At 40.4% G+C, this 23,356-nt stretch overlaps 1 protein-coding gene across 3 annotated transcripts; it reads right to left on the bottom strand.

Annotated features, from left to right (window-relative positions):
* Nucleotides 1-13,500: 13,500 nt before the first annotated feature.
* Nucleotides 13,501-20,711, bottom strand: LOC104596599 (sulfate transporter 3.1-like). 3 transcript variants are annotated; one of them, XM_010257846.2, is made up of 12 exons: nt 20,041-20,711; nt 19,703-19,910; nt 19,156-19,327; nt 18,530-18,595; nt 17,766-17,879; nt 17,231-17,347; nt 16,343-16,469; nt 15,208-15,494; nt 14,746-14,936; nt 14,527-14,612; nt 14,161-14,237; nt 13,501-14,037 (listed from the first exon to the last, which is right to left on the bottom strand). In XM_010257846.2, exons 1-12 carry the CDS (start codon nt 20,372-20,374, stop codon nt 13,867-13,869), a joined length of 1,950 nt encoding a protein of 649 aa, XP_010256148.1. In that variant the 5' UTR covers nt 20,375-20,711; the 3' UTR covers nt 13,501-13,866. The 3 variants fall into 3 exon arrangements, 2 of the variants coding, with proteins under 2 accessions (XP_010256148.1, XP_010256149.1); XM_010257847.2 differs by lacking the exon at nt 18,530-18,595; XR_735074.2 differs by lacking the exon at nt 14,527-14,612 and having other exon boundaries at nt 13,965-14,037.
* Between the last annotated feature and the right edge of the window lie 2,645 nt (nt 20,712-23,356).

Below are 23,356 nucleotides of genomic sequence, written 5' to 3'. Positions count from 1 at the left end.
GAAAATTCGAGCCGGGCTCGGGCTTTGCCAAAATAGCCCGGCCCGGCCCGACCTATAGTTAAACCTAAGTAAAAACCCTATGTGATGTCCATTTGAATAATTTTTTTGATTTGAGAAGGTTGTTGATTCACTTGTAGGCCCATTGTTCATTTAAATAGTGGAAAAAAACATTTGAATTAAAATAGATAATGTCTATTTGAATAGGGAAAATTTTGATTTTCTTTTATTAGGTCGGGCTTCGGGCTTTTTATCAGGGCCGGGCTCGGGCCCAAGTTCTAGGCCCGTTGGTCGGGCCGGGCTCGGGCTTGGGCCTATTATTTTTCTGTTAATGAACACTAAAAGCCCGGCCCGACCCGGCCCATGAACAGGTCTACTGATTGGCTACCACGTTTATGATTCCAGTTAACTAATCATTAGTTTTTCAAATATCATATCTTTTCCATATCATAGTCGAAAACCTAATCAAACAAAACAACTAATCAAATATAATCTCTAGCAAAAAAAAATGTAGTTAACTTCTCTTAAACTCTTTTAGACTCCCAAAGCTTTTTAGAAACCAGACTCCCATGATAAAAACAATCTGATTTGGTTTGGTTTCTATACTAAAATGGATAGGTTTGGTCCGGTTTGGACCAGACCGTGAACACCCCTACTTGTAACTAATAAATTGGTATCACAAAAATGATAACCAATCATGTGGTATTGATCAAAAGCGCAAATTTCTTAAACTACTCTTATGTCTTAGTTAATTGACTAACTCTACCCTTACTGTTTACATATTGTCAAAGTATCCCTATTGTTTCCGACAATTGACATCGCCAGCAAGTGCTAATGAAAAAAAATGAAATGTCAAATTTACCCTTCACTATTATTCAAATTTTCAAAATAAAACCCAAGTGATGAAAAGTTTGAGGAAGATGAGAATGTGGCCAACAATGTGTTATAGTTAGTAGATCCAAACTGTGTAAATGTGGCCAACAATGTGTTGTAGTCAGCAAATCCAAACTCTTTACCACATCCTTCTTTTATTTGCCTAGCTGTTTGGATCATTTTTAGACTTATAATTTGTACTAACTTGGACACTAACTAATTTGAGTTCATCAAAACTCATGGGGTAGTTTCAATCAAATTCTGAAACCTAAGATATTCCCATGTGTCATACCCAACCGCTCTTATGCTTGAGAGTTCAACTGCTCTTATGGTTAATGTACATTTCCTAGTTTGAGCTTGGTTTAATTAAATATTCGATGAATTTGAGTTTGAATGAAAAGTTTGAAACTGAATATATTTTTTATAGGGTAAATTTCTTAAACTATCTTTAGCATAATGACACGTGGTATCCCTATTGTTTAGCTATTGTTGTCATTGCCTTAAGTGCTAAGGGAAGGAAACAAAACGTCAAATTTGCCCTCTTCTTCCTCTTCAATGGAGCAAGGTCTCGACGAAAATTGGGACTCTTCTTCGTCTGCAATGGTGCAAAATATCAAGGAATGGGAAGCCAATTCTTCCCCAAAGGTTTGCACCAGTGATGCCTTCTTTCTCGGAGGCTTCCAGTTTCACCGTTAGGCGAGGCAATCAAAGGCTAGGAAGGCTAGCAGGTCTGTTTCATTTCCATTGAGACCGGTGCCGATACTGGTAGCGGTAGTGGCAACGGAGACAACAACGACAACGGTGGCTGTGGTGACATCTATGGGATGCAATACCGTATTCATGCATAGACATGAGAGAAGAACAACTACACAGACTATAAATGACGAATGCATCACAAAAACGGGGAGGAGTTGTTCCACCACCTATATACCTTCCCTTGTTTCAATCCCGTCACTTGCAGTGGCGGATCTAAACACGGCGGCGGAGCTCCACCAAGACCGGACTAGAAAGGGTGAGGATTGGCACTTGTCTGCAACTGCCCTAAACTTCTTTAACAAATGGAGTTTGTGACATATCTCTGATCTTTCTTTTCAAAGTCTGTCTCTATTTGCCACGAGAAATGAAGAAGATCTCTACTGCAGCCTGACTCCTTGACGAGGAAGATCTCTACGGAGGGAGGAAAAATAGGGGAGATAAGTTACATGTTTTGAAAAAAATAATCTTTGCGGAGAATCCTCTCTCATTATGCAAGGCACAACCATATATATACACATACAATCGACGCCTGAAATTTAGGAGTAGGAGACTCACTTGTAGTAGTAACCTATCTACTAATCATAACTAGCTAAAGACGCCTAGGGAACTACCAGAATTTGTGCCTAGATACATGCTTATCCATGCTTATCCAGAATTTCCTAGTCCATGACGAATTCCAATACTCCCCCTCAAATTGGCGCATGAAGATTCCGAATGCCCAATTTGCTAAGGAAATAGGTGAACTTCTCTTTGCCAAGAGCCTTCGTCAAGATGTCAGCCAACTGCTCTGTGGTTCGAACATGCCGAGTAACAATGTTCCCATGCCGCAGCTCATCGCGAACAAAATGACAGTGGACTTCAATATGCTTTGTCCTCTCATGAAACACTGGATTCGCGACTATATGCAGGGCTGCCTGGTTATCACAATATAAGTGCGCAGGTTCGTCATGCGCCACTCCCAAGGACAATAGGAGTTTCTTCATCCACTTCAATTCACAGCATGTCGCAGCCATCAAACGATATTCTGCTTCTGCCGAGGAGCGCGACACAGTGTGCTATTTTTCATTTTCTAGGAAACTGGTGACTGCCCCAGCAGAACGAAATAGCCGGTCAACGATCGTCGTGACAATGGGCAACTTGCCCAATCAGAGTCACAATAAGCATACAAGCGCAGATCGCTATCGGAACGCAATACTATACCTTGTCTAGGATATCCTTTCATATATCGCACTACACGTAGAGCTGCATCCCAATGTTCTTGCCGCGGGCTTTGCATGAATTGGGCCAGAATATGAACACAATAGCACAACTCAGGTCGTGTGATGGTTAAGTATATCAAACTCCCTACTAGTCTTTGATACTGATTCGGATTGTGCATTAGAGCACCCTTGGCTAGTGCAAGATGATGATTCTGTTCAATGAGCATTGACGCTGGCTTGGCTCCCAATAGTCCACATTCCGAGATAATGTCCAGGGCATACTTCCGTTGAGATAAATATATTCCAAGGACCATGAGCTACTTCAATACCTAGGAAATATTTGAGTGGACCCAGATCTTTCATATGGAAGCATCGACTTAGATACTCTTTGAATTTCATAATGGCTACAGTATCATTTCCCCCAACAATCAAATCATCAACATATATCAGCACGTGCAGATGAACATTGTGTTTGAAATAAGTGAACAAAGAGTAGTCAGGATACGATTGAACAAACCCGAACTGTATCAAGGCCGCTGTTAATTTTGAGAACCAGCATCTGAGAGCCTGACGTAATCCATAGAGAGATTTCTTCAGTTTGCACACTTTTGTTCGATCCTTAGATGCGAAACCTGGCGGCAACTGCATGTATACCTCCTCATCCAAATCCCCATGTAAGAATGCATTATGTACATCCATCTGATGCAACTCCCAGTTCTTAGCGGCTGCCACGGCTAAGAAAGTGCGAATTGTCGTCATTTTGGCCACAGAAGCGAAAGTCTCATTATAATCTAACCCCTCAACCTGTCTATTCCCGAGAATAACTAGCCGAGCCTTATGTCGTTCAACTGTCCCATCTGAATTATATTTGATCTTATAAACCCATTTACTCCCTATTGCCTTTTTCCCAGGAGGTAGAGTTTCCAATGTCCAAGTACCATTATCCTCCAGAGCCTGGATTTCCTTCCTCATAGCTTCCCTCCATTTCTCACTTTTCATTGCCTCCGAAAAGTTGGTGGGCTCGGCTCCTACAATGACTGCAGCTAAGAAAGCTTGATGTCTAGCAGAAAAGTTAGTACATGTCACATTATTTGCTATGGGATAGGGAGTTGTACCTAAGGACTTTGATTCAGAGTTGGTTTGAGTGTGAATGGGGTTTTTCAAACATCGAGAAGTGTAGGTCATGTAGGGCTTCAACAAAACAGACGGCGTGCGATGCCGATGTCGCCCATCAAGTTGCTCTTCTGGTGCCGTTTGTGGTGCTGGATCCACATTAATTCTGTCCTCACTGCCATTCATTCCCACTTCCTGCACACTCTCTTCTTCTCCGTGCTCCTCCTTTCTTCCATCATCATTATTCTCAAGGCTCCCCCTATCACAGATGTCGGCTGCATCACTCCCCCTGTCTTTATTCCCTCTGTGGCTGTGTACAACATCATCATTGACTGCATCATCAACTGGTGCAATGGCCGGGCCAGATTTGTCTCCCAGAGTGGCTTCTGAACCAGCGACATATGGAAATATATTTTCATGGAAGACTACATCACGAGAGACAAAGTATTCACATCTTTCAACATCATATATGCACCAACCTTTTTTTCCGTAGGGATAACCCACAAAAACACACTTCCTACTCCTTTCTCCAAACTTATCCTTGTCTCGAGGACTCCAATGAGCATAGCAGAGACAGCCAAATACTCTCATGTGCTCGTATTGAGGTGGCGTCCCGAACAGTACCTCATACGGAGTCTTCCTGCCAAGTATAGAAGAAGGTGTCCTGTTTATCAAGTATCTGACGGTTAAGGCACACTCCCCCCAAAAACCAATGGGCAAGCCTGCTTGAAATCTCAATGCTCTCGCAACTTTCAAGATATGCCTGTGTTTTCTCTCTACCTGACCGTTTTGTTGCGGTGTCCCAACGCACGAAGTTTGATGCAGAATGCCATGAGTCTCAAAGTATGATTTCAAGCTTTTGAATTCTGTTCCATTATCACTTCGAACAGTCTTGACTTACTTGCCAAACTGACATTCTGCCATGGCACAAAATTTCTCAATAATATGTGCTACTTCACTTTTGTCCAGTAACAAGTAAACCCACACAGCACGAGAATAATCATCAACAATGGTTAGAAAGTAAACTGCACCACAAGAGGCAGGTACTTTATAGGCACCCCATGTATCACAATGAATTAGAGAGAAACAATCATCAACTTTATGTTTACTTTTAGGAAAAATTTCCCGTGTTTGTTTTGCTCTGTAACAAACATCACATGGCTTATCTCCTTCAGTTCTACTATTTAATTTATCTGCTTTAGGAAGAAAATATAATATCTGTTTAGACGGATGCCCTAATCTGCGATGCCATAACTCCCATTCATCCATACCTCTTGTTCTATTCGCCCGAACCGGTGCTGCTCCTATAAAATTATAGACCCCATCACACTGCTCACCCACTCCGATCAGACTCCTCAAGGTTTGGTCCTGTATCACACATAGCTTGTCAGTAAAAGTGACAGTACAATTTATCTCTCGCAACAATTTTGCTACGGAAATAAGGGTGTAGTTCATTCTTGGTACAAAAAGCACATGATGTAGATAAATATTTCCACCCAAATGTAAAGTCCCTTCCTTCACTGTAGTGGTTTGCTTCCCATAGGGAAGTCCCACCAGACACGGTGTAATATTCCGTACATCCATCAATAAGTCAATTTCTCCAGTCATATGGTGCGACGCCCCGGAATCAATTATCCAATCAGTAGAATTTTTCTTACCAGAGAGTTTTTCATTAGTCCTGGTTTTGTAAGCATCAAGCATGTTTACGAGAATCTGCCACTGCTCGTCATTAAGCCTGTTTAATCCAGTCCTGTCTCCGTCAGTTACGGCTGCATCAGCAGCCACCTCATGCCCTGCCGATGACTGAGCAGCATGAGTTTTTGCTGAACTTCGGTCACGTCCGCCAAAAGGTCCAACATACTTCCTTGAACTCTCACCTTTCCTACTGCAAATGGTTGTCGCCGTTTCCCTCCCTGACGTCATGAAAGCGTCAATTCGTCCAGACATTGTCAACTTCGTTCACGTCAATGTATCAAAAAAAAAGGGAAGACAGCCGTCAGCAAGCGTGCCACCCATCAGACCTCTGCTGAGTCATGGGGTACTGATCGTGCCGTCCAGCGGCAACCAACAGAGGTGTCAGAAGTTTTTCTTCCTTCTAATTTCGACTCTGCGGCGGGAAGAGGAGTTGCAACGACAAGCTTTCTCTCTTGTTCTCATCGAATTCGATGAAGCATCGGTGCTTCGTATCAATTTCCGATTCCCGAGTTTCGATACCATTCGGGGACAAGGGGTCCCAGTTCTCTTATTCCGTCGATCGATTTCAGACATCAACAGAGGCAATAGCAACAATAACCAATCCACTGTTCATTAGCATCTTCTTTCGAACCCGAAACCGGAGGCAATGGCGACAAAAAAAGGAACGCATGATGGAGCAGTGTCTCTCATCCTCTTTGTGTTCTTCCCAGAAATCGCGACACTGTTCATTGTCTTGAAAACCAGACCGGCAGTGGATCTGAAACCGATGACCCGCGGGCGTTGAGAAGACATCTTCCGCGATCAAGATCCTCTAGCAGGTCGGTGCTTATCCCGATGTGGATAGCCATGCGATCCGACCAGGAAAGGGTAAGATGAGGTACCGTCGATACATTTCTCGCAAGGGTCCTCTCATTGTTTATGGCACTGAGGGTTCCAAGATTGTGAAGGCTTTCCGCAACATCCCCGGTGTCGTAGTTGCCAGTGTCGTAGTTGCCAATGGGAGAGAAGAGAAGGAACAGTTCTCGCCGCCGCTGGTTCCGCTTGAACAGGGAGAGAGGAGGAACAGTAGCTTCGCCGCCGCTCTTCTGGGTTGGGTTCGAATGGAGGGGACGAGCTACAGTGCCGATTTGGAAAAACTGGAGTGCAAGGTCTGGACTTTGCCGACGCCAAGCGAATGCGGTGTTGCTCTCAGCAACTTCGTTATGGCTCTGATACCATGAAAAAAATAATCTTTGTGGAGAATCCTCTCTCATTATGCAAGGCACAACCATATATATACACATACAATCGACGCCTGAAATTTTGGAGCAGGAGACTCACTTGTAGTAGTAACCTACCTACTAATCATAACTAGCTAAAGACGCCTAGGGAACTACCAGAATTTGTGCCTAGATACATGCTTATCCATGCTTATCCAGAATTTCCTAGTCCATGACGAATTCCAATATGTTTAAAGAAGAATGGAAAAAAACAAGAGAGGTGAGCTATAGGTTGAGGAAGAATAGGAAAGAGAGGGGTCCAGTGAGGGAGGTTCTATCCAAATCGTCGTTGCAACGACGATGATAGGGGAGGAAAAATTACTTAAATCAACAAGTGTATGGATGCCACCGACGTGGCTATTGGAGGGCTTTGATGGTTTCTTGTGCCGAAAAGACATGGGTACCCTTGATTGAAAATCAATGGGAACCGACGGTGAGGGAGAGGGAGATCTCCAAACAATCCTTGATTGAATTGGTGCGGCCAAGAGACAGGGTTGAATCGGTGGAAACCAGCAGCAACAACCCTGTTATAGGAGACAGGGTTCTTACTGCAACTCCACCATCCACTAGCTTCGATTTGATATTTTTATAATTTTTTTTGTCACTGGAAAATCCAAAAGATCTATACGACAGGTGCTGGCGGTGCTGCTAGCGGTCGCTCAAAACCATTGAATTTAATGGAGTTTAGACCCATTTGGACTCAAGGGAAGTTGAGCTCAGGTGAGCTTCTAGCTGAGCTCAACAATGGTAGAAAAGAACATTTTTACCTCCATTTCCATGGCTCCTCTATTATTGCTCTTGTTTTGCTTCTCTGCATTGTCTTCACCACAGAGTGGAGCTTCTGGGTTTGAAAGGTTAGGGTTTTGATGAAGTAGAATCTCTTTCCCTTTTTCTCTGTTTTATTTTGAAAATTTGAAGAAGTTATCGACGAAAGTGGTCGAATACAGACAATGGCAGTGGTGGCGGAGAAACAGGGAGTGGAACGGTTGTAGAGTGGTTCACTATAACTACCGTCGGGGAGAGGGATGGTGAAGAAGAAGGGAGAGGAACGAAGGGCAAAATTGGATTTTGAAAAAAAATTATACATCACATGGTGCTACGTGTGTATGAATTTCGATGGAACATTAACGGATATTAACAGTAGGGGTAGAGCTAGTCATTTGTTAGAAAACTTAAGGGTATTGCAAGACAATAGTTAAACAGTAGGGGTACCGCGTGTCATTACGCTAAACAGTTGGGATAGTTTAAGAAATTTACCCATTTTTATATTATATATATTATAACATGTAGTATTGTTGACACAAATTTCGCCCTAAATTTGGAACACAAAAAATGTAGACAAATTAAAAGAAATTTAATTATTTTATTTTTGAGAAATGTAAGCACGAACACAACCTGAACTTGTATTTGTAGCTTGTAACAGACACGATCCCAAAAGTTTGACAACTTGTAGTTGTAGAAAGAACTTGCAGTGATCAATTGTATGTGAACAAAGTTTTTGTTCACAATCAATTATTGATTTGAGCGTGAACCACAACACCAACCTTTACCTATAGAAGATCCTTCAATTGTGGTGATTTGATGAAAGCTTTATTGTAGCAACAACTTGATGACTTGAATTATTGAGTTGATAATTGCAGCAATTTAATTGTAGGCATCTTGATTGTACCAATTTCAAGATGAAAGCTACAACAACTTAGAATGGGAATAGCTCGCCCGATGAAGCCCTCTTCTTCTTCTTGCAAGAAATGTTTCTAGTGAGGAGCTGAAAGCCGAATGAGGAAGAGCCGAAAAAGGGAGCCCTTCCCTCTTGTTTTTTCCTCTATTTATAGAGGTTCACCATTAGACGATGAGCTGGTTCAAAGATTTGAATTGATTCGAACCCTCCCATCATAGTTGCTATTCAATTAATCACCATTTAATGCTGATTGACATGGGACCCACAAATTGATAATGCGGTGACCATATTGTTGACCTGGTTAAGATAAATAGGCCCTTTAATTGAAGTTAATTTCAATCCCTAAGTGTACTTGGAACCAAGTGCCACTTGGCACATGGTTGGGCCTACACATAAAAGAAAATCCAATTGACTAGTTGTAACATTCCTTTTGAAATTACATTAATTTGGATACTATTGAGATCCAACAATATTCAATTTAAATGGTCTTCTCTAGACTGAAATGGCAAGTGAATTGATCCACCCTTAATTAAGGGGCCATGCTAAACTGATTGGAAAATCATTTATGAAGAGGCCACTTGGCAACTAGGTTGGTCAAGATCCAACTAGCATTTCTTCCCCCCTCTTTTTGTTTTTTCATATTGTGCTCCAACACCTTGGGCCAATATGTTAGAGGGCCCATACATGGGGTCCCACTAAACCTTCCATCCCATTAGGCCCAACATGCCCTACTTAATTTCACATCCGTCGGGTTGAGACATAACCCATCCAATCCTTGTTGTTTGGCTTTCCCTGAGCTCTCCTCTTTCATCTGTTTATTGTTATTATTTTTTCTCTTTTTTTTTATACACCAACACGTATATTCTTATATTACATATATAATATAAAAATATATTTTTATATTTTATAATACATGTATGTATGTATGCAAGTGTAAATTGAGTCAACTCACTAGCTTTTGAGTTGAACTTTTTATTGGTCGATCTTAAGTTTGAATAACCAAGCAAGCTTACCTCGAGATTCAAACTCAATTCAAGCTCGATTAGAATAAAACTTGAATCAAGCCTAATCAAACTCGAACGCAACTATTTGACTAGAGCTTGGTTTGATTTCAACCCTGGTATAAATTGGTCATAACCACTCCATGAATTTTGATGAATTCTCATTGGCTAATGTACAACTTAGGCCATGTTTGGGAGTATTTATGTTAAAAATATGTGCTTATTCGAATAAACACTTATTTGCACTTGGCACCCAACTTTTTCAAGTGGTTATTAAAAAAAAAACACTTATTTCATATTGGGTGTTTGGTTGTCTTTTTCTCCAATAATCACTTAAATAAGCATTTGTGACTATTTTGTCCTCCATTTTCTTTCAAATTTTACGAAAGCGCTTTTATAAAAGTACTTTTATAATAACACTTTACAAAAGTACTTTTATGAAAGCACTTTTGTAAAAGCACCTTTATGAAAGCACTTTTACGAAATCACTTTAGTGAAAGAACTTTTACAAAAGTACTTTTAAGCACTTTTATAAAAAAATACTTTTACGAAAGCGCTTTTACAAATGTACTTTTATAGAAACACTTTAATAAAAGCACTTTTATGAAAGTACTTTTATGAAAGTAGTTTTACAAAAGCACTATGAAAGTACTTTTATAAAATTCAACTAGGAATAATTTTATAAGTGGTATTTTAAAATTCAACTAGGGATCATTTTCAAAGAAAAAAATTGAATAAATTCTTATTGTATAAGCTCTTAAAAAAGCTAGAAATTTGGGCTTAAAAGATAAGCCCTTATTTTTAAAATAAGTACTTATTTTGGGCTTATTTCTCAAACACTAATAAGTGCTTAATGACCCAAATAAGCACTTATTTTTAAGTACTCCCAAACATGGCCTAAGTACAAATTATTGAGTCTAGGAGATCCAGACTCCTCACTTGGCTTTTCCTGCTTTGTACCCAACACAACCTAACCTGGTCTAGCCATTGGGGCTGGGGTTGGGTTGGTGTAAGGTCAAAATTAGGGATGTCAATGGATCGGGTTAAATGGTTAACCCGACTTGGGTCAAGTATATTCGGGCTAGGGTTTTGATTCTTTGACTCGAGTTAGGTTCGGGTTTTGGCTAACTTGTCCCGATGGGTCATGATACCTTGCATATATTCAAAGTATTCTTTTAATTTTTCGACTTCTAACTCTGTAACATTAAAGTTTAAGATTTATTTACGTATTGATTTTGGTTTTCTTCTTTTTTTTAATGGGAAAAGTGGCACCTTAAAATCTATAAAACAATTTCCTAACTTAAATTAATGGATTTTATGTCTTCAAAACATGTTTAAAACATGCAATTGAAATGTTATGGGTTTGGTCGGGTTGGTATGGGGTTAAGACTTGGAAACGGAAATGTAGTTTTACCCTTCTATTAAATCCTGTCCATCTTTCCTCAAAATATTGGCAACTCACTCAGACTTGCAAACTACTCAGACTCCCCTATTGATCTCCATTGAACCGGAAGCCCCCTCATGTGCCCAAACCCCCAGGTTAGACAACTTTTCCCGTCCTTCCCCGGCGGTGGCGCCACCAACTTCCCCAAACCTGTGCCACCATCTTCGGCCTCAAGATCACAATTTGGTCTGAACTTGGTGGTTCTATAGGCGATCTCAATACTTACATTCTCAACGTTTTTGCACCTGAAAATACTTTGAAAACATTGGCAGCAATGATCACCGTCGAGTTGATGGTGGAGAAAGCAAAGGGATGAAATGACAGCAATGAAACCCCTTGGGCTGTATGGAAGGAAAGGTGATCTTGTGCTATACTTTGGCGATCTCTTTCCTAGCGAGGCACTCAAACTCCCATCATGTCCTAGATCACATTCCGTGAATTGAAAGGGGAAGCCTACTCATCCATCAGCTCCTCTTGTAGATGCGGTGTAGCTTTACGAAGCGTCTAAGCATAGTTCGCTCGTGTTGATCAATCAAGAGTTTTGCTGCCACTCCTTAAAGAACCACGGGCAGAGGAACGCAGCTTTCCAAGAGGCAGTGATTCCCTTGTAGAGGCGATACAAACAGTGGTTTCTCTCCAAATCCCCTATAGAGTTCAGTGACACAGGGGAATCGTCTTCACGTAAGGGAATGGGCTAGTACAAACGGAGATTCCCTTATATAGGCGGCACGCATGATACCACCGATGCCACCAGCCCTTCCTGGTAAAGGGCAGAGATCGAGGCTTCCGTCCATGAGGGATGTCTAGTGGCATCTCAATCACCATACACCCAAGAGCTCGGGGCTTCCGTCCATGAGGGATTCCCTATTCATCCCCACGAGCAACTTCAGGTGCCATGAAGACCGGTATCCCGGTAATAGGTACCCAGTTTACAGAAGAGGGATGAAGGGAAAAATAAGGTTTTAAAATGGGTAAGTGCATTTATCCATGCTCTTTTATTTTTCATGTAAATAAGGCAATGACCATTTTAGCCATAAAAACCTATTATTAAAAGGGGCATTTTTATCCCATTCAAGTGTTGGCGACTTTCCCCCTAAGTGGGAAAGTTATTTACCCACCTAGGAAGAAAATAAACTTTCACTGATCTCCACATAAATCTGAAAAAAAGAACATGAGATTCTTGATCAATGAGAACCAAAATTCCATTGACCAAATTTCTCCCTCTCAAAATCCTAAAAAAAAAAAAATGCCCCCTAATTAGGAAACAAATAAAAATTTGTGGGATGAAGTAAAACGAAGATTTCTCTCTATTATAAATTACTATATGGTATAGCGCAGATGATTTCTCTCTATTATAAATTGCATTTATCTTTTAGACATCAGACTAATCCATTGCTTATCACAGCTTCAAAGATTTCTGTCTAAAGCTTTCCAAAATTTACATTATGGCTACGATTTAAATAATTTCAAGTACATTGGATGCATCAGGGTTTGGGCTTTTTAAAAATTTAACAAATTCTCGACCCAAGTTTCACCTATAGTCCAATCCAGATCCACCCAGCCAAATTAGATTGAATTAAATATTAGAAAGTGGACAACTCCATACATTCGGTTGGACCCATCTGTATTAAACACTGGCATATGTAGGTCAGCCCGATGTGTATAATTTTGTCACCCAATTTAGCTAGGGCTTAAACGGTTAATAACTAGACAAATAACCCATTATTTCTATTATTTTTTTGAAGGTCATTATTTCTATTATTAATCAGGCTTATCGAGTGCAAACCAATAACCTTGATTATTAGTTTGGTAAATACTTGGTTCCAGCCTATGCCTAAACGGTTAACTAGTTATTTCTATTATTATCAAGCTTATGGAGTGTAAACCAATAATTAATCTCTGATTATTAGCTTGGTAGGAAGGAGATAAATGGACTAGGACTAGAATTATTTATTGGATGGTCATCATGTTACATGATGTGAAACCAATTAAGGGAAGTATTGAGCATTATATATATTAAAACAACTCGCAGAGAGAAAGGTTTATCCACCAAACACTACTTAGAGAAAAAAGGGTTATATCTAACAAAGCCTTAGAGCGCAGGACTTGTTCAAAGACGTGATTAACCTTTGAGAATTAGAGGGGCACTCAGCCGACTTTATGTATATCACACAAACACCAACCCTTTTTCAGTCAAGCTCAGAGTGCAAATGCAGATATGTAAACATAAGATTTTGTACTGATTTGTGCGCTAACCAGAAAGGACCATAGGATCATTCTTCTTCGAGGAACAAAAATTCAAACAAAGTTGGCAAGCTGAGTTTTTTCTGAGCATTTCACATTTGGACGAGAAATATAATTAATTAATTAATTATGGGCTTAAGAATTAGTGGAAATGTTCTAAACTGTTTGCCTTCTCCTGGTCTAAAACTCTCAAAAGCATTTAGCCATGGTAATTTATGCCCCCAAACCGAAGACAATCCTCTGAATAATGCCCGAAAGAAATTCTGCTTAAAGCTGATTCTCATTACATACATCACATGAGGATTGAGGAGGGCAGTCACCAGCCACCGAGGCCCCTGACAAGTGATAACCACCACTCTCAAAATTCAAAAAAAAAAACTTAAACTAAATTACAAGTATGTATAAGATTTCCTACACATTACAAAAGATTCGTAGAAGAAAGCCTCCCGATCGAGTTCTACAGAATAAGGTGGCTTTGTTTTAAATCAATTTCCCTTCCTCTGGCTGGATGTGTTAATCCTCAATCCTCATTGATTTAGATGCCATAGGCATTGCCACGCACGTATTGCCGTGAACCCCGAATAAATCTAGGCAATTTGCTTCGTCTTCACACATTGTTGTCAGTTGCAGGGGCTGGCTTGCATGAGTGAAGCATGAAGTTGCATGCTCCCACTGCCTCTGCAACCGTTAGATAGACCCATTCCTGGCCAATTTCATCGAGGAACTTGGACTTGTCTAGCTTCTTCATTACTTCACTTCCAGGGTTTGCTAGAACCAGCTGCTCCATCCACAAAATTACAACATTAGTTAATTTGCACACACAGAATAGTAAGTCCACAATGTAAGAAGAGAGGTTGGGCGTCGGGAATTGGAAAGTGGAAACAAAACTAAGAGACTGTACCTTGAGCCCTCTTCTGTCAATGATCTTTTTGACTTCTTCAAGCATGCCGATCCCGCTTGTATCGATGTTAGCTACGGCTGTGAATCCAAAAAAAAAAATTGAGTGTGAGATGAATCCTGCTTATATGACATAATTTTATGGTATCAAAACCATGGTTTTTGAATCCGGACGGTCGAACCATTTGGCCCGGGAACCGTTCAGATGACCGGTTCTGTTTAACCCCAAATCCGGTCCCTGGTAAAAAACCGTTAAATATTCAATGGTTTTTGACCATTTTCTTATTTTTAAATATTTTTTTTATTTTTTTTTTGTCAGAAAAGGCCAAACCATCTACCCAAAACAATGATCAAAACACCACAAACTTACAGCCCATATCAAGTATAATATACTGTAAGCTGGCTTCTCCTGATGATTTTAGCTTGTCTTCCTCCTCATCTATCCATCTCGAGATCCTAAGCAAGCCCAGAATCGTGAATACTGTGAGTAGTCTGTCTACTAGTGGTGACTGGTGAAATTTCATATTATTTAATTTGTGCAAGTTCTATTATACGCTTTATCTCTGTTTGTAATGGTTTTGAGTATTACCTTTCTCTCAAGTAGCTTGCATTGGCAAAGTAGATGGGGGCATCAATTCTAAGTATGAGGACTCCTGGAACACTATCTACAACTGGGTAGTGCTCAACACTTCGATAAACCATGGAGTTTGGGATATTGCCCAGAACAGTGGTCCTTGGTCTTGCTACGAACAAAAGTACTCTAAGCACTGAGAGTGCGACCTGCGTTCACATAAACATATTATACACGTCATTTACAATACAAGCAAGTAGCTCAAGTATGAACTCCTGAGTCCTGACCAGTGACCACTCTAGGCCGATGCTAAATCAAGCCTGGACACTTAATGGGCTAATTGGATAGCCCACTTAATCCAGCCTGGCCCAATAATTGCCCCAGGCCCAGTTGTGAGACTGAAAGAGAGCAAGAGAGGCAGAATCAGGGATACCCTGGATGACTGACTGACTGAGTGTTAGTCCCGTTAGTATAACATACCGCAATGACTAAGCCGATCTCAACACTGCCAAAAACCACACCGATGTATGCACTTATGCACACAACGAAGTCGAACTTGTCGACCTTCCAGAGATGGAGGGCAGCTTCATAGTCGATTAAGCCAAGCATTGCAGCAATAATAATGGAGGAGAGCACCACAAGAGGTGTGTAATGGAACAATGGCGTTAAGAACAACAGTGTTATCATCACTGCAGTGGCCATCACAATGTTGGAAACTGCTGTCTTGCATCCTGCGTTGAAGTTAACTGCCGATCGCGAAAACGGCCCTGAAAAGTTCCAATTACGCTCCAACAATGTTAGTAAATCCCAAAACAAACCAGAAATGCTTTTTCTTTTCAGCTTTTTCATGCCTTAGGCTACTATGATACCCTTCTCGACAGGGTCTGCAGCTTGGATTTGGCCAAACTGAACCCAAGTACCCAACATAGCCGAAGGAAGATAGGGTTGGGTTGAAAAAGAGGTCAGGGTTAAGGTTGGGAAATGCTAGCCAAATTTAAAATCTAAAATCTGGTTTGTTATTATTATTATTTTTTTTTATAAAAATAGGAGAAGCTAGAAATAGTTTAACCCCAAGCATTACAAAAACAAATAAAACTTAAATCCCTGAAGAGCAAAAATTAAGAGTGTTAGTTAATAGGGGATGAAAGGACTTGGTTCACCATGTGCACTTTCTGAAAAAGTGACTCCACAATCCAAATCTGATCTGATTTATTATGGTTGTTGATTGGAATTCTTGGAAAATAAGCAATCGAGTTGGCGAGGGATAGGAGAGACCGAGAGAGGATAACCTAATTTAATTATGTATAATTGTTGAGGCTGGGCCTATATTTCAGGTCTATAGATATGGGCTGGGCCAAGGCAATTACCCATGTACCATCTCCGCATAAAAAGTGTGTATGGTTCGGTTCAGTGGTTGTGGGCATTTAGGGACTTGTTTGTGAATATGTGGCTAAGGTTCCAACCTGAAACCCATCCAAATCCATTAACTGATTGGGTCAGGGTTGAAAATTTAGCATGATAGGGGATTTACATCAACCAGGTCCAATTCGAGCCAAGCTGGGGGGATGAAGTGACAGGGGGGAAATTCACAAGCAAACTGGAAATAGAGAAAAACCTGTAGTCAAGTAGCAAGAAGTGCAAGAACCAGCGATGTTCATCATGCCAAAAGCAATCATCTCTTTGTTCCCGTCAATATGATAGTTCTTGAACATAGCGAAGCTTCTCCCCACAGCGATTCCTTCCTGTTTTTCATTCACCACCACCACAAATTTTAGTTTTATTCACCAACAAATTAATTTAGAAAGCGATCTACTAGGGGGTGCAAATTTGAATAGCCCAGTCCAAAACCAGACTAGGCTATGATTTCATGTTCTATAAATTATATAATTCTTAGACTACAAAATTTGTTTTTTTTTTTCTAAAAAAAAAACATTATTTTGATGGTTTTAAAACCATATATTATTATTTAAAATAAATTAGAATTTGCTAATATGATTTTTTTAGCAAATGAAAATGAAAATAAAAAACATTCATGTACTAAAACTCCATAATTATTTGTACCAGACCAGACTCGTACGTGGAAAACATGTTATCCATGTGAATGTGAGGCAGTGCAAAGCGAGGCAGAGTCAGCCAGTCAGGGTCACAGTCTCACAGACAATCTTCCTATATTGTTATTATATATATTTATTTTAAAATCTTAAAACTAATCACGTGACTAAACGGCTTTTAAGTTCAAACATCTGAATCTTGGTCACGTGCAGCTGCTAAGCCGCGGGACCCACTACAAACGTGGGCAGGCTGGACCGGACGATTCTGAAATTAGTAAAGTATGTACTAAAGATTCGTGGTGGTGTCTGCTGTCATGTGTGGTCAAGAAAAGTCAAGCTTCTGGTTTCTCTCGTTGAAGTGAACCTGAACGGCTGAACCTGAGGGGAATAATTTGTCATAATTTGAGGAGTGAGGGGGTCAGGACTCAGGAGGCGACGGACGGAGTACTTACGGCGAGAGCGATGACACCCGTGACGATTCCGGTTTTCATGGCCAACGTCACATACTGCGACCCAAAAGCCAGATCGGTCAAAGACGGTGGGTTCAGCCCTTTCTTCAAGTGTCCTATCTGTTTCAGACATGACAAAAAACATACAGCGTATCAATCGCCTTTACGTTACAGTAGAACAGTAGAAAACAATACAATCTGATCACTATTATCCTCCAATCACCACCATCCGTAATTCTATTTTGTCCTTGGCATTTGTCCTAGGCAGCAAGCCCATCTACACCAACCCGTTTTTGATTTTTGATTTTGTATTTGGGTCCTACCCGGCTACTAAGTAGTAACCTCAAAACCCATAAAAATTTGGCCGGTAGCCAAGAAATGAGTGGCCATACATGTCATCACGTGGGCCCACTTGTTGCTTGGCACTTCCACTGATCAATATTATTTGGCTAAACCCATGAGATGAGCCAGACATATAGTAAGAAAAGATTTTGACTACTGTTGGGAGTGGGGATGGATGGGAATTGGGATTCCTTACCACTTGGACCCCGTGATTTTCAGCATGGGTGAGATAGACGAGGAGGCTTCCCAGAATGACAGAAGTAAGCGGCGCCATGGCTGATATCCAGAAGAACTTTGGTCGTCTCTTGCTCTGTTTGTTGTCAAAAACATCACATTAATTTGATTAATCTAAATGGAACACTTGAACTTAATTAATATTCCTTTTGCCAAGAGAAATGGGAAATTAAAATGGATCCAACTAGTACTAAATAAAAGGAAAAAAGAAGTTTTATTATTGGGAAAGGAAAAGCCGACATATTTACTTGGTAAAACTTCCTAATCAATCCGAGGTCATGGTTTTCACGTAGAGGGCAAGAAATTGATCCCTTTTATTTAGTACTACTTAGCCAAACAAATTAAGATGAACGGATATTTCTTACTATTGCTCACCTCACTGATAAGTTTGGAACTGTAGCAGAGATAAGGAAGGGTTAACTAATAGCTAGAATTGAGTGAGGGAAGAACGGTAGATCAAGTGAAGTTCAGAATCTTCAAAAAGCCCATTTTGGTTGCTTGGAGACAAACCCATTTAATTGTCAACTTATCACTGTTGTTGTCACTTTTTGGCAGCAACAAATGGGATATACGACAAGTGAGGTTGGGAATACAGTTGTATTTTATTTACTTTAAGGTCATGTAGCCTGCAATATTTATAGTAATTCGTTCTGTTTCACTATAACAGAGTAAACTACAGCTAGCGTTTCAGAAGAATTAATGAAGGGGGTACATGAATTTACTCACAATATATCTAGTGAGGATGAGGAAGAAGAGGAAGCAACAGCCCAAGACACCACTTTCCCATCTCCACTGTAACAATCAATCACCACACAACAATGAATGATCATCAGAAATAAAGAGTAAAAAACGAATGAAGCCTAATGCCTTTCTTTACATATTACTCGTGACCGGAAAAGTTAAAAACGAAACAGGACAAAAGCTTTGCTCTTCCATTTGCAAAATACACTTGTTCATTTTATTGTGGGTGGATCATTGATGGTTTTGTGGTGGAACACGGTTGGTGATGGTAATTCATGTCATAGTCATACCCGAAAACCTGGTTGTTGATTTTTCTGCTGAATAATTTTGTCTTTCGAAACACAAGACTGAATTCTAAATAATTCTCTCGAAGATAAATAAAGAAAAACCACGACATTCTCTTTCATGATAGATTAAGCCTCAAGTTGACTGAGAATGGTGGGTGAGCTTCTCGAAGAAATGCAAAACTATCGGTATCAAATCAGTAAAGGTTATTGGGTGACTCTAAAACAAGACCCATAATACGTACCCGTAGTTACGAATAAAAACTAATTGATAATTAATTATGAATTGAAAGAGATTTTCAAATAGGAGGAGCTTCAAAAAGAAACCTGGTGTGTTTGGGTGAAAACAGAACGCATCACAGAAACAACATCAGTTCCATGGGTGAAACGCTCCAAACCAAGGATCCCTTTCAGCTGTTGAAGACAAACAACCGTGGCTGCTCCGGCCATGAAACCCACTATTGTTGCATGCGACAGGAAGTCCACAATAAACCCAAGCCTGCACAAACAAATTAAAGTTGTATTCCGAACGTTGAAGACAAAATTAAGGACAATAACTATCCGCTTTCTCTCACTTATCGATCATATCTGTCACCTTATGTCTCTCTACCCTGTATCACTGATTAAACATGCAAAATGAGAAATGACAAACCCAAACCCGGGAAAATTGACAATCCGCATCCCAACACACAAGATGACACGAGACAGACAGAGAGGTCGCAAACACGCAACGCTAATCTCCCCTTTTTAAACTTTCTAAGTCCGTATCAGACCAAAATTGAAAGAACAAGATGTAGACTGAATTGGATTAATTTGAGCATAGGAACCCATCTTTCCTTGTAACTTTTAGCATATGTTGCTTCGTTGTACCAACCTTAGGATCCCCAAGGTAGCTTGAAGAACTCCGGCGAAGAATGTTGCCGTGAAAGCGAGGTGAAGATACAGAGTTGGATTGTCATTAGCATTCACCTCGCTACCCAACATAGAAGCCGTAAGGAGTGATGCGACAGCCACAGTCCCCACCGCCAAATCTCTTGAACTCCCCATCATGGCGTACACCAGCGGCGGGACAAAGCTCGAATCTGCATTGCCCACGATAAAACTTTTTAAGAATTAAAAAAAAAAAAAAAAGAATCCAGTTACTCGTATCTCTATTTTCACTCAAATAATCCTTGTGGATTTGTCTTAGTCTGACGACCGTCGAATACTCACACAAACCAAGGATGGGCGGTAAGTTGGCCAGTTGGGCGTAACTTATCCCTTGAGGGATGGCAAGGCTGGCGATAGTGATCCCGGCGATAAGGTCGGCTTTGAAGTACTGGAAAGTATAGCGGGGAGCCCATTCGAGAATGGGTAGGAAGTACTGCAAACCCAATATGAACTTCCGAGAGGGTGGTTGGTTCTTGAATTGGCGAAGTGGGTCGTCTGGGAAAAAGGTCTCTTTCAAGGATCTCTTGAGTGACTTATAAAATGGCTGTGGCGGTGGTATCGCCACGCGATGAGCACAGTCGCCTTTGGAGGGGAATGCGTAATCGGAATTACCCATTTCTGGTCACCTCAGGCCGTGTTGGTTGCTAAACTTAGTAGTAATGCTTTCTTTGTGGGAGTGGGAGGGGGGAGGGGGGGGGGGGGGCTTGTGAGTTGCACTGTATATACTTATAGAGATGGCTTCAAATAATGTGAAGCTGATGATGATAGTGCGTGTGCGAACTTATAGAAGGTGGGTAGATATAGCTGGTGGGATGTTGTTATCCTCAGCGTAGTAGTGAGGGAGGTGGCTTCTGCGCTCTGAAGTTTATAGCAGCAGAAGGTGGTGGTGGCCGAAGTGGAAAAACAGGCCTTCGGGCGAGAGCCGATGGGCGATGGGCGATAGGGGTGGAGTGAGACTGAGGGAGGGAGGGACTGGGGGTTATAAAGAGGAGGAAAGGAGTGTGGGTGGGGGATGTTTCATATCTCCCTAAGTGGCTAAGTGCGTTGCGGGTCCTCCAAACTCCAATTTCCATACGAATGGACCGACACGTGCCTTGTGAATTTCGGCAAAACAGGAAGCAAAATAGCAATAGCTTACTCATGTCTCGGATGAGGTCTGACGCGTGCCAAGGGCTGTCGTGGCATTCATCACTTCCAACCACTTGGCAGGTAGATGTTGATTAGACGCGTAAGTAGAATTAAATTAAGTGGACATATATACAGTACTTGAAAATTAAGGCTATAACATTATTTCCTCTTAAAAAAATTGAGGCTTTATAATTTATATATACTACTTGTGCGTATTATTTAATTATTTTCGATGACTGTACTTCTTAGATGTATTATGGATCCTTTACTGTATACCTCAATGATAAAAGAATTATGAGTTAATTGGCCCCACCTTTTTATATATTATACAGCCAAAATTAGATACGTATTGATGAAGCTAATAACGCGGGTGTTATCACTTATCAGTGTTGCTTCCGAGTTCTGAAATTAATTTACGGAATTAATTATTTATTATTTATTATTTATTTTCCTTTTCTCTTTTCACCTGACGACACCTAACCATGCTCTTATATTTCACCTGCCAATAGAAAAATATATATATATATATATAATTAAAATAATGAAAGGTATATTTGTTTGACAAATGATTGGTAAATAACATTAATTGTTATATGAGGCTGTGCTTATTTATATATATAAAAGGCCCATTTTCAAAGTTCTAACCCTGGAATTTAGGCTTTAGATTAGGTACTTAATATATACAATTCAATTCAAAGCATGGGCTGCATGTCTAATAGCTAAAAGCCTAAGTCTCCACTGTGTATGAGGAGTGAGGGCCTTCCATCAATAAGCCAATCTGAGTTTACTTAACTCGTGCTGTTTATATATGCTTGGACGCAATTTCTAGCTTGAAATTTATGTAGGCCAATTTCATTTAAGGGAGGATGTCTTGGCTTCTTTGGGTCTACTGCACCATAAAGACTAAAGAGCCAAAGAGGGCTTGGAAATGATGAATTGGGTCAACACTCAACACCTAACCAAACTGGTCTATCTACGTTTCATACGTTTTTGATGTTGGATTATAGCTTATAAGAGTCAGTTTTCTACTTTTCTTTGGATCGGAAACCACACTGATGAAGGCGCTGGAGCTGAACCTGGGGTCAAGCTCAAGCCGTCCCATTTGATTGAAACAAGAAGAAAGCTTACGCAAATGAATACATCCATGAATCCATCCCAAATAACATGTTTGGAAGGGAGAATCCATTTTACTAGCTAATCCATTAGCATGCCCAATTATCTCTCACTTTTCATTTCCTGGAAACTATTCATAGATAAATACTACTTTTGGATAAATATCGCTTATCGTCCGATATATTCAACCAATTTTTAGCCTTTACCGTGTATCGGCCCCTGATACCGATTTATCATCCAAATTCCAAACTTCTCGACGACGCCCCGCCTCCACATTCTTGAGTCTTGACCTCCAACGTCGACGCGTTTATTTCAGAAATGAGAACCAATCCAAGAAATCACCCAGGGAAAGGAACCCAGCGGAGTTAGTGGGTGGGGTCAAGAATCTTCACAAGGTCCCACTACTAATCGTTTCTGTTTTCCTTTTTTGGGTTACTAATGCCTAAAGGGATAATGGCCAACCCTAAATTACTGGTGGGCTTTTTCTTGTTTCCAAGTAATTTCCAAAACGGTCGCTGGATGCCGCCGATGCACTCAGATTCAAAAACGTTTATCTCGAAATAATCAACGTTGAGTTTCTGGTTTGAGGGGATGGACTGATGGAGCAATGAGCATGATTGATGGGCCCGTTGACGGGCTGCCTCATTTTGAATCACTTTATGTGGCCCATTTTTACTGATTTGTCCATTGGTCCCGGACACGCGTCAGTCTCTCGCTCTATTCCTTGGTATCTAGCGATCCGAGAGGCAGGTTCCTCAAAGGCAAAGCCAACCCCACCCACAAAGTAAATAGTTGAGTAGTTCAGTTGGCCATCACGCCGAAGCTGACTCTTGTCACTCGGGACCGTTTGGTTTAACGGCTTAATTGGCTGAATTGATTGACTTATTATTGGATAATATAATTAAATAATAAAATCTTTTAGGAAATAATAATAAATACTTTCAACTTAAATCGTTAAATAACTCAGTGCATAACCTCAGCAAAAGGCCATCTGTTGATAGCAAAAAAACACTTGAACTGAGTGATAGATATCAATTCATCATCAGTCGAAAAGTAAAAGAAAGTTTAATTTTCAATTTATAATTAAAACATCTTTGCTAAGTATAATTAGTAATTTACTTGTAACTGATGATAAATTATAAGTTATGTGATAAGTTTACTTTTTTGACAATTAAGTAGGTTACTGCAAACCTATCAATGAACCAAATGCCACCTAGGGTGACGTTAGATTTATAGGATGTTTATTATGATACTGTCAATTAGAAGACAGTTTGGATCAAGTTTACAATGCTATTATAAGCAGGGTGAGAAAAAAAAAATCGAAAAATCGAATCGATTGAAACCGAACCAAAAAATT

The sequence above is a fragment of the Nelumbo nucifera genome, chromosome 1 (genome assembly GCF_055504915.1).
Source record: "Nelumbo nucifera cultivar China Antique chromosome 1, China Antique-T2T, whole genome shotgun sequence".
NCBI lineage: Eukaryota > Viridiplantae > Streptophyta > Magnoliopsida > Proteales > Nelumbonaceae > Nelumbo > Nelumbo nucifera.
The sequence above is the reverse complement of the archived record's forward strand: the minus strand, read 5'-3'. Positions and strand labels throughout refer to the sequence as shown.